This window comes from Oreochromis niloticus, linkage group LG12, assembly GCF_001858045.2.
Source record: "Oreochromis niloticus isolate F11D_XX linkage group LG12, O_niloticus_UMD_NMBU, whole genome shotgun sequence".
Classification (NCBI taxonomy): Eukaryota; Metazoa; Chordata; class Actinopteri; order Cichliformes; family Cichlidae; genus Oreochromis; species Oreochromis niloticus.
The window spans coordinates 6981299-6996176 of NC_031977.2; the positions used below are offsets into that span (position 1 = coordinate 6981299).

The 14878-nt window shown below is 44.3% G+C and overlaps 1 protein-coding gene across 1 annotated transcript; it reads right to left on the minus strand.

Moving 5' to 3' along the window:
* Nucleotides 1-2131: 2131 nt before the first annotated feature.
* On the minus strand, nucleotides 2132-10023 carry neff1 (neuronal intermediate filament family member 1). The gene is made up of 4 exons (XM_025896915.1): nucleotides 8995-10023; nucleotides 6878-7195; nucleotides 6561-6685; nucleotides 2132-4042 (listed from the first exon to the last, which is right to left on the minus strand). The coding sequence occupies exons 1-4, from the start codon at nucleotides 9997-9999 to the stop codon at nucleotides 3673-3675; spliced, it is 1818 nt and encodes a 605-aa protein (XP_025752700.1). The 5' UTR covers nucleotides 10000-10023; the 3' UTR covers nucleotides 2132-3672.
* Nucleotides 10024-14878: the final 4855 nt, after the last annotated feature.

Consider the following 14878-nt stretch of genomic DNA (forward strand, 5'->3'; position numbering starts at 1 on the left):
AAACAGGAGCGGGTGCGGAGGTAGACTGGGTCGCAGCTGCCCTCCTCCTGGGAGCTGGCACAGGTGTGGGTGTAGGCTGGCTGATAGGAGTGGACATAACAACTGGGTGAGTGACACTGACAGGTCTAACGGGTTTCGGTCTGGTCTTCCTGCCATCGCTATTTACAGTCTTTAACTGAGCTGTCTTTGGGGAAGCAGAGCAGAAAAGGTCTTCCCAGTCCACATCATCGTCTACGAGGGAAGTCCCCCATGGATCGGAGAAGAGTCCATTATGCATGTTATGTGACGAATCAAATGAGGAAAGAGGCAAACAGTCACTGGGACTCACCGCCGGGAGCTGCTGGGAATAGTCCGTTTTATGGCGGCGTGAACGCCGCTTTCTCTGGGAAGAGGAAGCAGGCGGGGTAAACAGATGAGCCTCTGGCGCGGTAGCCTCTGTTGAACCGAGGTGGGAGGCGTAGCAGCTGTGCCGTGGCGAAGTGGAAGCTCCGGTGAATAAGGCGGATGGTGTGTGAGCGAGGAGCGGACCCGCGAGAGAGGGAACGGCCGCAGCGCGGCGTGAAACGTCCGCTCTCCGCGGCGAATGCTCCGGTGCAGGTGAGGCAGCAGGTGGGGGAACGCGGCGTCTCCGAGGCCCGCCCAGAGCCAGGCGAGTTCCCTCGAAGAGGTGCTCTTGCTCCGCGAAGAGCCGCTGTTTCCCCTTGAGCTTCTCCGTCCAGATGGAGAGCGCTGCCTCCTGCCGCTCAAAAAGGTCCGAGTCCGCTGGGTCAAAAGCGGGTCGTGTCATTCTGTCAGGGGTGTCGTGTGTGGAGGCGTGGAAGAGATGACCCAAACGCTGGACTCACGGTGCAGGAATGAAGTGGGTTTATTGGGAGCAGGTGAACGAACAGAGCACGAACTGAAATGGCTGACTGAGTGGACGACTGACTGAAGAACTGAATGGCTGACTGATCTGAACATACGATATTAACATCACGAGAACATCACTGACACGACACCGGACTGGTTGAACTGAGGAACATAAATACACAGGCTGAATGATGAGTGATTAGAAACCGGTGAGTACACAGCTGAACATAATCTGGCTAATGACACGAGACGAGCTGACACAGGAAAAGCAGGAAATGAGAACATGGAAGTGGCAAAATAAACTGAACATGAACAAAACTGAAAGCACTGGGTCAACGACCCAGGAACCCTGACATTAACATGAACTATTTTGTTTATTTTGTTTTTCCTTTTTGAGTTAAAGAAACAATTTTTTAAAAATCGGATTAATGTTGATTAACTGTTTTGTAGACTAAGTTATCTGCACCTATAAGTATGACTTCAGAGTACTTATGTGTATCTAGTTTGCACTTGTCCACTAATACTTTGGTACATGTGGATGTGTTGGAGAAAATTTTGATGCTAAAACACTTTGGAGCTCTTAATTGCTTTATTTTTGTTCCATTTATCAGTATATTGCTCAAGTTGTGTTTATCCTTTATGTTAAAGGTGCAACAGAGCAAAGCTGTGACACCAAGAGTGCAGTGAGTACCTGATTTGTTAACTGTCACCATGGTAGTATAGCTAGTATGCAGCAGGAAAACCTCTGAGGTGGTTATCAAGTTATATTTCTGATTTTCTCTTCAATTTGATTCAGGAGAATTTTTATATCATCGAATTACAACAGTTGTCTCAATGCACTTTATTCTATAAAGACCCTCCAGTATTCTGGAAAACCCCAACAATCAAACAATCCCTCATCAGCAAACACTTTGCAACAGTGGGAAGGGAACGCTCCCTTTAAACAGGAAGAAACCTCAGCCAGAACCAGACTTAGGAAGGTGCATCCATCTGCTAAAATAAACTGGAGGGTGAGGGGAGAGAGAAATGAACCCACCCACCTGAAATTTCATGGCCTTAAAGGCTTAAAGTCATATGCTGCTTTTATGTAATTTTTAAAAAAGTAAATCAGACCGTAACAAATTTTCTGTAATATGTATAACATGTTATAACTTCCTTATCTTCAACAGAAAAAAAGTTAGCAAGTTACCCAAATTAAATAAAACAAAATGTTAACTTCAGAACTACAGGCATGAATGTTTGTGTTCTTAGCTTTTAGTGAATAAAGAAGACACAGGCGTGGTTAGATGATTTTTGGTTAATAAATGTCTTTATTTGGCTTTGAGAGGAACATCACTGCATGAGAGAGCAGCACGTACAGTCACAGTTGTAAAGCAGAACGGTCTGGAAAGTGTCAGCACTCCTCTACTTCCCCAGAAACAAGTGAGATGCAGGTGAAAACATGTTTCTTTTAACTTTCATTTATGATTAAGGCAATTTTTTTTTTTAATTGAACACACAACAAGCAAAAATCTACTCATCCAGCAGATATTCAAGCTCCGAGAATCAGGCCATGCATTCATATCCGTTGGTTGATTCATTTGTCAATAAAGAAATAATAAAAGCAAGGGAGAGAAATGATGAAGGACAGTGACAGAAGGTGATAGAAGAGGTTATGGGGAAAATAGCCCTTTTATTTGACTCTGTATACATAAACCATAAACCCAGGAGAATCTACTCTGGCAGACACTTACAGTCTTGGCTGAGGACTGTCAGCGTCAGCACCACCTGCCTGCTCCTAACACCTACGCTCACCTTCACCTTGTTTCCTGTTTCAGCTACATGAAACCAAAGCACCACCATGTTTATGTGAGGGGATAGAAAACAAGCTGGTGTGTGAGATGATCGGATAAAGTGTATGACAAATGATTCAATCAAAGGGAGGGGGACTTATATTCCCAAAATATATACAGCAGCAATTTAAACTCTACATTTTCACACCCAGCGACTCTGTAGCGATCTACCTTTCCACCCGCCCTTCCTACATGTACATTTATGTTTTTCCAGGTTCCAGGTTTGCCAGTATTGCTGTGCTATGCTGCAGTTAAGAAGGAGGGAGAAAATTAAAGGTGGTGAAATGAAGAACTAAGCAGCGGCTAATGGAAAGAAGTGGAAGCATTCACCTGCTGTGTGAAATGAGGAGTTGGGACTTCCAGTGGAGACAGAAATTTTCCTGCCTAACAGGCCGACATTCAGGAATGCGCTGGTGACGCTTCGTTCGATGACAAAATCTTTAACTTACAGAAATCGCCAACTTTTAAATGTAAAAATCAAATAGCACCGTAAAGTTGGACTGGCTGTTTCACATGCTCCAGGATCTGTGCGTTTCTCTTTAAAAGTCTGTGTGCTGACAGGTTTTGATTGCTCTTACTGTGAATATTAATTACCAATGGCACGTTTGCTGTTGCTTGGTCAAAAGACGGATCATTCCCCTTTTCAGACTTGTGAAACTCGGTGGCATCGTGCTAGCTTCCTGCGCTTTTCTCTGTACTCCTGCGACGTAGAGTAGTGACAGCTACAGCAGATTTATGGAAGTGATTTGAACTCTTTTGCCACTGTAGTACTAGCTAGTCTCTAAATCTCCTTTTCCATCTAATAAAGATTGAACTAATCACTTACAGAGCAAACAGAGACTGAAAAACACAGGTGTGAGGCATCTGGATTGTGCAGATGTGTGTGTGTCTGTGTGTGTCTGTGTGAGATGATGTGAACATGAACAGATCCATAGGTGACTGATCGTGGAACGTGGAATGCGTTATTGATGACAGTGATGACACAAGCAGTTTAGCTCTTGCTGTTCTTCCCGGTGGGGCTCTCCTTCTTCTTCTCCTCTTTCTCTTTTGGCTTCTCCTCCTCCTCCTCCTCTTCCTCCTCCTCACCCTCTCCCTCCTCACCCTCTTCTCCCTCCTCACCCTCCTCCTCTCCCTCCTCGCCATCTTCTCCCTCCTCACCCTCCTCCTCTCCCTCCTCGTCCTCTTCCTTCTCCTCTTCTTCCGCTTCCTCTTGCTCCTCCTCTTCAGGCTTAGCTCCAGACTTCCTGTAGGCGCCGAGAGTGTAGGTGCGGGCGGACATGTAGGAAAAGCCAGGATAGCCAGACTGGACCATTGCGCCGCCGACAGAGCTGAGGCGACACTCCTCGCCTTCCAGCAGCTTCCTGTGCAGATGGAGAAACAGAGGACAAAAGGTGACGTCACCGCCAACACTGGATGTGCTACTTTTAGACGCTCAGTGCATCCCTCTGAAGGGATCTAATGTCACCGTGATATCAGATGAAGCACCTCTGCTGTCTGTTTTGGTGCTTTTGCAGTTTCACGTCATCTTATTTCAGTTGGAAGTGTCTGACTTCTCTTAGTGAAAGCATTACAATCACATTTTAGGAAAGTAGGTGAGGGAGCACTCCTCTCTTGTGACATGAAGCAAAGGGATGTGTTTAAGCTACAATTTTAATTCAACTATTAATATAGCTCCAAATCACAACAGTAGCTGTATATTATAAGGTAAAGACCCTATAATAATACAGAGAAAACCCCAACAAGCTCTTTGGAGATAGTGGGAAGGAAAACCTCCCTTTTTACAGGAAGAAACCTTCAGTAGAATCAGGCTCAGGGAAGGCAGCAACCTGCCACCACCAACGGGGGGTGAGGGGACAAAAGACACACTGTGTAAGAGAGCTAGGGTTAATAATAAAGAATGATTAAATACAGAATGGTGTATAAACACATAGTTAGTGAAAAGTGGTCAGTGAAGAGGAAACACTCAGTGCACCATGGGAAGACCTTAGCAGCCTAGATCTATTGCATCACAAGTAACAGAGGGTTCAGGGTCACCTGATCCAGCCCTAACTATACGCTTTATCAAAAAGGCAAGTGTGGCTCTGTGTGGTCTGTGGCTCTGCTGAGGAGGAGGGGTGGTTCAGCGGGCAGTGCCAGGGAGGCTGTCAGGGCAGCTAGGGCTGTTCAAGTAATCAGACTCTCCCTAACTCACGAGGCCGCTGGGAGCAGAGGAGAGAGCTGTGATGGGAACAAGACCGCTGCAAAGCTGCACAAAGCAGTCTGAAAAATAAAGCACTGTAATCAAACATCGCCAACTCTGCAACAGTGTATACGTGTCGGGCCTTTGTGTCACACAAAGTCTTATGTCTAATCTTAAAAGTAGACGAGGCATCTGTCTCCTGACTCCAAACTCGGAACTTGTTCCACAGAAGAGGGACCTACACCTACTCATTTTTAAAAGGTTTATATAAATAAAGTGGAATTTTGCACGCAGTGTGTCCTTAAAAGCAAAATCTAAATGTCAATAATAAACACTTTTCATTATATTAATAACTTCAATAAACAAGATACAGTGTGGTTTCACTCCAAAACTCTTACAATAAAGGTGTAATAAGCACACAAATGGCAAACAATTAACATCTATAATATGATTTCAAACAGATTTATGTATTGTGTTGCAGAAGTATTTACTGAAGTTTCTTTGCCAGCTGCCTTATGTAATACTTTTTCGTCCCTCGAGATGGTGCAGTCTAACATCCAGTCTGGCTTCAATCCAACAGATGGGGAGACAGACAAAGCACCACACTGAGATCATGCTTAGATTTTTCTTTTAAACAGACTATGATGCTGACCTCTTATCAGTCACTTTGAGAACCAGTCAGTGAACGAAAGAGTAAATATATTGTTGGATGAAGCTCTTGACAAGTGACCACCAGCTAGCTGCACCGAAGTATTGATCTGCCAGATGATTTCCATCCTATAAGTATCTGGAAATGGTGGAAAATAACACCAGTTGCTACGATGGTCATGTGCTGTAAAACTGAAAGAAAAATCAGCTAAGAGAGTGGCTGCTGTGTCCCATTTTGAAACTGCCACATCCAGTCCTACAATAATTGCCCTTCATGCCAGAGTAAAAGTAGGATGACAACCTCTTTGTGACTAGGAAACATCACTTATTGCCTTGTACATTTTTCTACATTTGGTGACTGATTGGAAGTAGTTGTGTTTGCTCCTCAGAGGTTGCGTGTACAACAAACTCATCCAATCAGTCTTGGGTGTCCACCTATGACCGTGAAGCGATTGTACAGGTCACTTGGTGGTAGGTGAGTTGTCTGCAAACAATTACGGTCTGACACGGCCTAAGTGCAATCACCCTCAGACAGACTGGCAAAGGTTTGCAAATAAGTGTTGTCTAATTTATAAACCCAGACAGATTGAGTGCAACTGGTTAGCAATGAGTAAGATACAGATGCAAACTCATAGCAGACTCTATCTTGACACACCAAAGGTGGTCCACAGGCCAGGGGCACAGATGGTTGGAGGGATGGAGCAGCGGGTTTGTGGTGTGGTGACAGGGGAGGCTGACCCACACGGCTGATCCCCATCATCTAATCATGCCCTCTCTTTTGAGTAGGACACCGGGACCTAATGGGTATGCTGTGTATGCTATCTATGCTGTGCTTGAGACATCAACTGAAAAGCTGCACAACCAAAGGTGTGGCGATATAAAAAAAACCTCACTGTAAATAAACATTGAACCTTCTGGCAACTTTATGTGCATCGGGTCCTTTGTCACACCTAGGTTTATAACATCCTGTGCTATTATTATTGTATGTATGTTTTCAGCTTAGTTCAACCTGCCAAAATGATGACTGCTGTTCTGTTTGTAATATGACAGACCTGTACGCAGCAATCTCAATATCCAGTGCCATCTTAACATTCAGTAGGTCCTGGTATTCACGCAGATGACGAGACATTTCTCCTTTGGTACTACGCAGGGCAGCCTCCAGCTGCTGAATGGTATCCTGTATGCAACAGACACATGCACATATTAGCCAGCATTAGCCTTATGTGACCTATGGCTTTTAAAATTAACTCCTCAATTTTGTTAGCTACTTTTTGGTTGTTTTTGTCTGTAAGTAATAAGGTCAAGTGCTTTTTAAGGTTTTTAACAATTAGCTAAATACAGCTATAAAAAAATAAAATTATTTACATACCTGCATCTCACCAATTTCATTGTTATGGCGATCTTCCATCTCTGCAATCTGCCTCTCCAGAGCTTCATTGTGGCCCCTGAGGGCCTCAATCTCCAGGGTCCGGGCCTGCACCTGTCTGCGGTATTCGCTCAGCTCCTCCTTGGAGTGCTTGATGGCATCATGGTTGCGGGCAGCCGCCTCGGTCACACTGGCAAACTTGGAGCGGTACCATTCCTCTGCCTGGGACTGGTTCCTAGCTGACAGGCTCTCATACTGGGCCCTGATGTCCTTCAGGGCTGCAGCCAGGTCAGGTTTGCTCACATCCATCTCCACTGACACCTTGATTCAGAAAAGTAGAAAGTAAAAATTGTTTGTGTTTACTGTATATGTTGAGTTTACAACTGTAAATAAAATGTAGCAATTTTCTTTTAAATCGATCATCCTTATATTTAAGAGATGCACCGTTATAAGCTGTGTACATTTCGAAAACTGCTTTAGCTCACTGATTAGGAATTATAAATTCATTTTGATCCCAATCAACCATATTATTATATAATGTGGAACCATCATTTTCCACAAACACAGCTTGTTTGAATCTCTGGCTCATGCTGGAAAAGTTTATGCTTTTAATACTCAGTGAGTAAATCTTAGTGTTTCTCTGATTGGATGTCCTTTCTTGAAAAGTGGTGACTGTAACAACAAACTGCTGAAATCATTGTCACCATGGATAACAAAGCCGTTCTAACTCTGGCTTATCTATAGCTATTACCCTGATGAAAATATCAGCGTGTAATTGTGATTTTCTTTTAAATAGTGAACACTGTTAATACATGTTAATGCGCTTGTTCTGCAGTTAAACTACCCTCTCATCTAGCGCCGCAACACAAATGTTTAAGGTGAGCGGTGTGCTGATGAGCTGAGGTGGTGGACTGCGGGGCTGATGAATGGACTGCTGACTCAGACATCTCTGCTGCAGAAAGCTGTGCTGTCAATGGCTTTTATGGTACTCAAATTCCCCACAGGGGGGTAAAAGGAGAATCCTTGGAGAAATCTACCTAGCAACCACCAGTGCGTGACTAATTTAATAAGCACAAGCTCGCGAAGGACGTTGTTTCACATAAAGACAAGTTTCACGCAAAGTTTCTTCTTTTTATCTTGCTCTGTCGACAGCGGGACATAAATAACATCCCAATAAACATGAAAATAACTCACTCGTGCGCATAAACTCGAGCTACACGCGTCACTCTTGGCTAGAACAAAGTGGGAAAGGGTTTGAACCGCCATGCTGCCCTGTGAAGGCAGTTTATCACGTTAATATGTAACCTACACGAAACAAGCGCTGGAGTTTGTCTTGCCTGCTGCCCCCTGGGACGACCACACCCCTGCGCTATTTCTCCGCATTTTCTCCCCCCTCTGCCCCCTCTTCCTCCCCCTCTCTTTTAGGAAATGGTAGCAAGCTAACGGCGGGCCTTACAGTAGTTTACATGAACTTTATAGTTGACCTTGGTGCACAGCAGGTAGCCTATCCCTCCGCTGTCGCACTCTCATAATGTCCGACTCAGTTTTCTGGGCAATTCTCTACACGAAACGACCGAAAAACAGACACTTTAAAACAGCTTTAAGTTGGCACGAGGGGGCGTCAGCACAGGAGCGCGCGGGACACCGCAGGGACGCTCGAGACTCTCCTGCTTTCAGAGAGTGAGGGAGGGAGGGAGGACAGCGCGTGGTGCTGAAACGGAACTGCAGTGCCATTAATTTTCATGTGCGCACTGTTCAGCACGTCGAAGCGACGTGGAAAAGACGACTGCCGACAGACTTTTTTACCCTAACACATCTGTAGGTCACTGCTTTCCCGAACTACTCACAAAAATAAGAAAGAAAAAATGGCGGGTGATTTGTTGTTGTGTTGAGTGCAACAAATCAACAACTTCCTCTCTTGCGCAGTTTGTTTGTGGCCACTAAGGTGATTATGAAGTGTAAAAACACTCAAACCTGGAGACCAACTGTGTTCGTGGGTAACACTGTGTTTCTGGTGATATTCTGTGGCTTTAAAACTAGTGTTAATCGCATTTCTGACCAGTTGACCGTAATCCTTGCGTGTCTACGGGCAGGCCGTCAGACCCCCGTGGGACGTGTACCTGTGTGGCCTGAAGTGACGCCTGGAGCTCCTGCAGCTCCTCCTCGTGGACTTTCCTCAGGAAGGCGATCTCATCCAGGAGCGACTCCACTTTCTTCTCCAACTCCAGGCGCGCCAGGGTGGCATCGTCGACGTCCTTCCGGTAGCCCTTCAGCGTGTTCTCCGCCTCCTCCCGCAGCCTGCTCTCTTCGTCGAACTTCTCCTTCATGCGCTCCAGCGTGTCGTTCATCTGCACGCAGTCCAGGTGCATCTGGCTCTTCTCGTGAGTCAGCTCCTCCACGCGCGCTCGCAGCTCGCGGATCTCCTGCTCGTAGAGCTCGTGCAGGCGCGAAGGCTCGCTGTTGCGCTGGCGCAGCAGCGTGACCTCGGCCTCCAGGATTTTGTTTTGCTGCTCCAGGTTGTGCACCTTCTCGATGAAGGACACGAAGCGGTCGTTGAGGCCCTGCAGCTGCTCCTTCTCGTTGGTGCGGATGATCTTGAGCTCGTTGGTGACCGCGGTGGACTGGGTCAGGTCCACCGCGTGGTCCGGCATGGAGGAGAAGACCCGGCCGGGGGCCGCTGTCCGGCGGTAGGTGGTGGTGGACGAGATCGCGGAGGGGGAACCATAGGTGCGGTGGCTGCTGCGGTATCCCGCAGAGTGCAGGCGGGACGGGCTGCTGCTACCCAGGCCGACGCGACCGGAGCGGGGGGCATCTCCGAAGATCTTCCGATAGGAGCTGCTGTAAATCTCGCTGGAGTAACTCATGGTTCCTTCACCTTGGTTGATTTGGGCCGATGCCTTTGCTCTGCACAGGGAAGTGTGTGTGTGGAGTTCAGGAGTGTGACAGGATGAGTGTGTGTGTGAGAGAGAGAGAAAGTGAGATGCGAGTGATGGCTGCCCGGGACAGGTGCTTTTATAGGGAAGGCGCCGGCGCATCATTTGACGCAGCAACAACAGAAGACGAGGGGAAACCTGCAAGCTTTTGCAGAAAGCCTCCACCCTCTGGGGAGACACGAAGTCACTCATGCATCTCCCCCTTTCCGCCCTGCAGCTCCAGCTAAACAAAATCACACTCAACGATGAGCAGGTTTCTGCACGGTCTTTGCTGTCCGTGCCCGAACTGAGATCTATAAAATCTCACTTTTTCTTTTCAAGTTACCAACTCCTGATCGCAATTAGTGGCACGCGGATAAAACACATTGTAACACAAACACAGACACAAACACAGGTGTCATCTGAATTACAGCACATTCATTATGCAGCGGGACTGTCTCGTGTTGCCTTATCCATGGTGCTCACTGTAACTGCAGTTTTTTTTTTTCCTGTGCTGTCGCAGCAGAATGGGAAATGGGATCGATGTATAGAGCTTTGCCCAGATTGTGTTTTGATGGTGCTGCAGTCTGCAGTCAGCCCCCCCACCCCCTCCGACCACCGCAGTGTCGGAAGCCGGGATAATATCATATTAGTGGCAACAATGTGCATAAAGTGTGTATTTTTCTCTGAGGCACTGGAATTAGAAGAATGGGGGGGGGGCTGTCAGTGCTGCGCAGAGCGGTCTCTGGCCTTGGTCCTGATCCAGGCTGTAGACAGAGGCTAAGGACCACGCCCCTGCAAAGTACAGGGCACCCACCCACGGGACTGCAGCCTCAACAGCTCCGAACACCACAGGAGGCGCCTCCAGCGCTGCTGTTCAAGTTGCCTGTCTGGAACAGACCCCAAGCGCAGACATCGCCAGGTCATCCTAAATCACTACTTTTCGTTGGTCTCGTTTCCCCCACAAATTTTTGTCAAACAGGCGTCAGTGAAGAGTTGCCATAAACTAAAGTTACAGAAAAATGTGAACTGAGCAGAAATTGATATTTTATTTAGCTTTATGAATTTGATTTGATTTATTTATTTATCTGCAAATTTGGAAAACAGTGACTTCTAAATAGAACTATTTGCACTGCAGCAAATTATTGTCACATATCATCGGACCTGTTGTTTGGAATGCAAAATTCCTTTTTATAAGTCACACTGATTTAAGTCAACCATTTCAAAAGTTGATGCACTGAATTCTGAACTGAAGACTTCTAGAATGCAGTTTTTTCTTGAGAGCAGCAGGGGGCGCCCACACTGGCTGTAAAGGTTAGGCAGATTGTATAGATGTATATGAGAAAATGACCCTGATGCACACTCTATTATCTCGGTTGATGTCCACAAATGCTAGTTTTCGGTCTTATTAAATATAACATGATACTTATTTTGTAAATTATAGCCCACCTATAGCTTCCCATGTAAACACTGGGCCAAACCAAACATGTTGATTGAGTGATGTGAGTAAAGCAGCAGCAGCCCAAAGAAGCTTCATAGTGGAATAAACATTAAAGCAGGGATGCTTTATCTTACCTTACTTTTAAGCTGTATAGTTGTGAGAATGATGGTTCAAAGAGCTCACCTCAACTCTTCAAAACACCAGCCAACAACCAAAAAAGGAATTCCATGACACATACCTTTATCTTTTATATACAGACTGTGCTCAAAATTGAATTTTATGTGACCACGTTCACCATAAACTCTAAACCTTTTGCTTGAATATGCTTGAATGTGTAAGTAAACACACCTGGACACTGTGGGAAATGTCTCAGGGCTGAAGCAGATGTGTCACAGTTTTAATAAGGAGATGAAGATTTTTGAAAACAACTAATTTGGAAAAAGCTCATAGCTGAAGAAAGAACAAAAATCTAAAAAATCTGTGTCCATTTGCCCCTGTAGTTTCTAATGAGACAAACAGGTCTTAAAGAAAATGGAGAAATAAAGTTTATAGTCTAAATATAACAAAATGTTATATTTTAAAGAAGGTGAGTGGAGCAAAGATACAGCTGAACTGAGAGACCGGCCGAGCCACCTTTCAGATCATTTTGATGTTGATTTTGATCCAGGCCTTTCCACAAATCATGTAGTTTAAATAAATAATAATATTATCAAAAATCTGAATAAAGATGATGTTTTTCACTTTAACTTTCGTATTTTATTTGATGAATGCATGAACACAGATGGAGAGAGACATTTTAATCACTAGGGGGCAACAAAGCACCAATTTTACACACCTGAGCTCACAGCCTGAACTGATGCTGAGCATGTGTAAACAAAAACTTCCTTATTACAGTATCCTTTAATTCCCTCATGTTCATGACCGCAGCTGTAATGTGGATCGTGCTTTTGAGCTCTCCTGGGAAGATGCCCGGGCCTTTGATAGAAGGCAGTGATGATCTGGTGAAGGTTCAAAGTCACCGAGCTGGGATGTAAAATTTCATAAGAATGAGAAAGAGCTCTTGATACATAGTGGGCATCTGTGTGTGTGTGTATGTGTGACAGTGAGGGACCTTGGCTCTTCCACCATTGTGACCACCAGTGGCAACAAAAGGGCCTATTGATGCAGGGTACTGGTGACTCAGCAGGAAATATCAGGTACCCACAAATATCTGAATTCTGTGCTTGTGTCTCTATCTGCCTCCCTGCCCACTTTTGTAGTTGCCATTCAGCACAGTAACAACACGCACACCAGCTGTATTTAAATAAGCTTTGTTAAAAGCATCATAATCTTTGATATGAAGTCCTTATTTTCTGTCTGCATTTACTGCAGCTTCAAAAACCTTCAGTTCAACGTGCAGGTGAAATGTGCATTGCTTTTTTTTAATATAAAAACAGGGACACATTCATTCTGAGGCGTCAGTGCAATGAAGTGCAACAAAGACCAGTGGGGAGGATGTTCTTTTGCCTGCAGTCAGTGCCTCCAGGTGGATTTTTTAATGCTGGAAATGCACTGGGGTGTTTTGTGGCAAAATGACAGAAAGAGGGCGCTGTTCTTCCAGCAAAAACAGGAATGAAGCTTCCAGGGTTTGTAGCAAATGGTGGAACAAGTGAGAGGTTGGAGGGATAATAAAAAAAAAAAAACATGTTAGGTATGAAAAGGCAAACAAGCAGGAGATGCCAGGTAATAAATCTCTCCGACACATTACTTGAGGAAACAGCTCGTGTTAATAATGACTGTGTTCCATTTTACTTACCCTGATTTATTATGCATGCTGGTTCACTGGCATTGCTTACTGGGGCAGTTAATGGAACCAAGCCATCATTCATTTTATTAGTTACACTTGTGCTGGCCGCGCTTTGACCAGTCACAATATCTGCCATTATGAAGGCCCCCAGTTAGGTTTCTTAGCAACATCACTGGTACACTGCAGTTGGCTGGTTGAAAATAAGCCACTGTGTCTAATAGCTTATTATAAAAATCACAAATAGGCAATATTTGGGCGGCTGTAATGTAGGGAAAATGTTCTGCATGCCAACTGGGAAGCCTTTATGTCTCGCAGCCCAGAGCGATTATTAGCTATTAGCATTTTAATGATGTGATGGATAGCTTAGCGCAGACACTGGTGAGGAATAAAAGTCTGATTTAAGATTGAAGAGCTAATACTGTCGCTGTGTTTTTATAGCTGGTAAAAAACACATATCTAATCTTATCAAATGCTCAAGAGTGTAGCATATAGTGAAACAGTTGTTCAGGCTTAGAAGTTCACCTGTAGGCTATAGACCACACAATATTACATACAGCTTTGCACTACGAAGACAAATGTGACGTGACAGTTTGAGAGGTGGCTCAAGTCTGTGCAAAAGTCTTGAGCCAATCCCTGTACCAGAGCTCTCATAAAGACTTCTGTAACTGAAGAGTATAACTGCTATTCATGAGCTGGACTTTGTATTTGTATTATTTTGATTCTGACTTGTTTTATTCTGTTTTATGTGTTTTGATGTTACATGTGATGTTTACCTTATAGCATTGTAATGGTGTGCCTTCTTGGCTAACCCTCCTTTTAATCCCAAGGGGCCCCCTGTTTAAATGAAGGTTAAAGTAATACTTTTGTCTGTTAAGCCACTCAACCTGTTAATCTTTTAAGCATAAAAAGGCATCTAACTCAACTCGAGGAACCAGTGTTGTGTCTAGACATGGTAACAGACAATGTAGCAAAGAATTTAAACTCTATTTTTAAGCACTTTGTCACAGTCTGATGCAAAAACACACACTTTGTTCCCCTTTGTTAGTTTACTCTATGAAAAGTGCGGTCACGACAGATGGCCGTCCCTGTCGGAGAGGGTTCTTCCTGTTAAAAGGGAGTTTTTCCTTCCCACTGTCGCCAAAACACTTGCTCATAGGGGGTCATATGATTGTTGGTTTTTTTATCTGTATGTATTATTTTAGGGTCTACCTTACAATATAAAGCTCCTTAGGGTGACTGTTGTTGTGATTTGGCGCTGTATAAATAAAATGAATTGAATTGAATTATTTTCTTAAGAAACAGGAAAAAATCCAGCAAAGACCTGATACAGGTTCAAGACTTTTACACAGTACTGTAAATCTTTTGTAGTTAGGCCAGCAAGATGACAACATGAAGTTCAGATGTACAATATTAGTATTTCTGTTATTCAAAATAAGGTCCTATTGGCTCTTATAATGAACAGCATGAAATGTATACACACTAATATCGCTTTTTTTTATATCCATCACTCATGCTACCTGGTACCTGGTTAGGATTATCACTGCTACCTGCTGTTATTTATTAATGTAACTCAATGTGTAAGGCTAGCTAGCTAAATCCAACAAACGTCTTTCAGTGTGCCACATACATATACAAATATCCAAATATTAAATGTACTAGTTTCGAGCAACTTTTTCAAATGTAGCTCTGCTAGCTTGTGTTAGCTTTGACAACAATGGGACGGTAACTTTTTGACTATTTCTACTTGCTTTTAATAGGACAAGTAATAACCATCACTCAGAAGCTGTTTGTAAACTGTAATATGGTGATTTTGACCTATTTTAAGAAGAAAATATTTGTTTCTCTTTGAAGTACTACCTGTTTTT

Coding starts and splice junctions, on each gene's coding strand:
- neff1 (XM_025896915.1), bottom strand. CDS start 9,999: ATGAGTGACTTCGTGTCTCCCCAGAGGGTGGAGGCTTTCTGCAAAAGC. Junction 6,686..6,877: donor ATGAAATTGGTGAGATGCAG/GTATGTAAATAA, acceptor TGTTGCATACAG/GATACCATTCAGCAGCTGGA. Junction 4,043..6,560: donor ATTGAGATTGCTGCGTACAG/GTCTGTCATATT, acceptor CCATCTGCACAG/GAAGCTGCTGGAAGGCGAGG.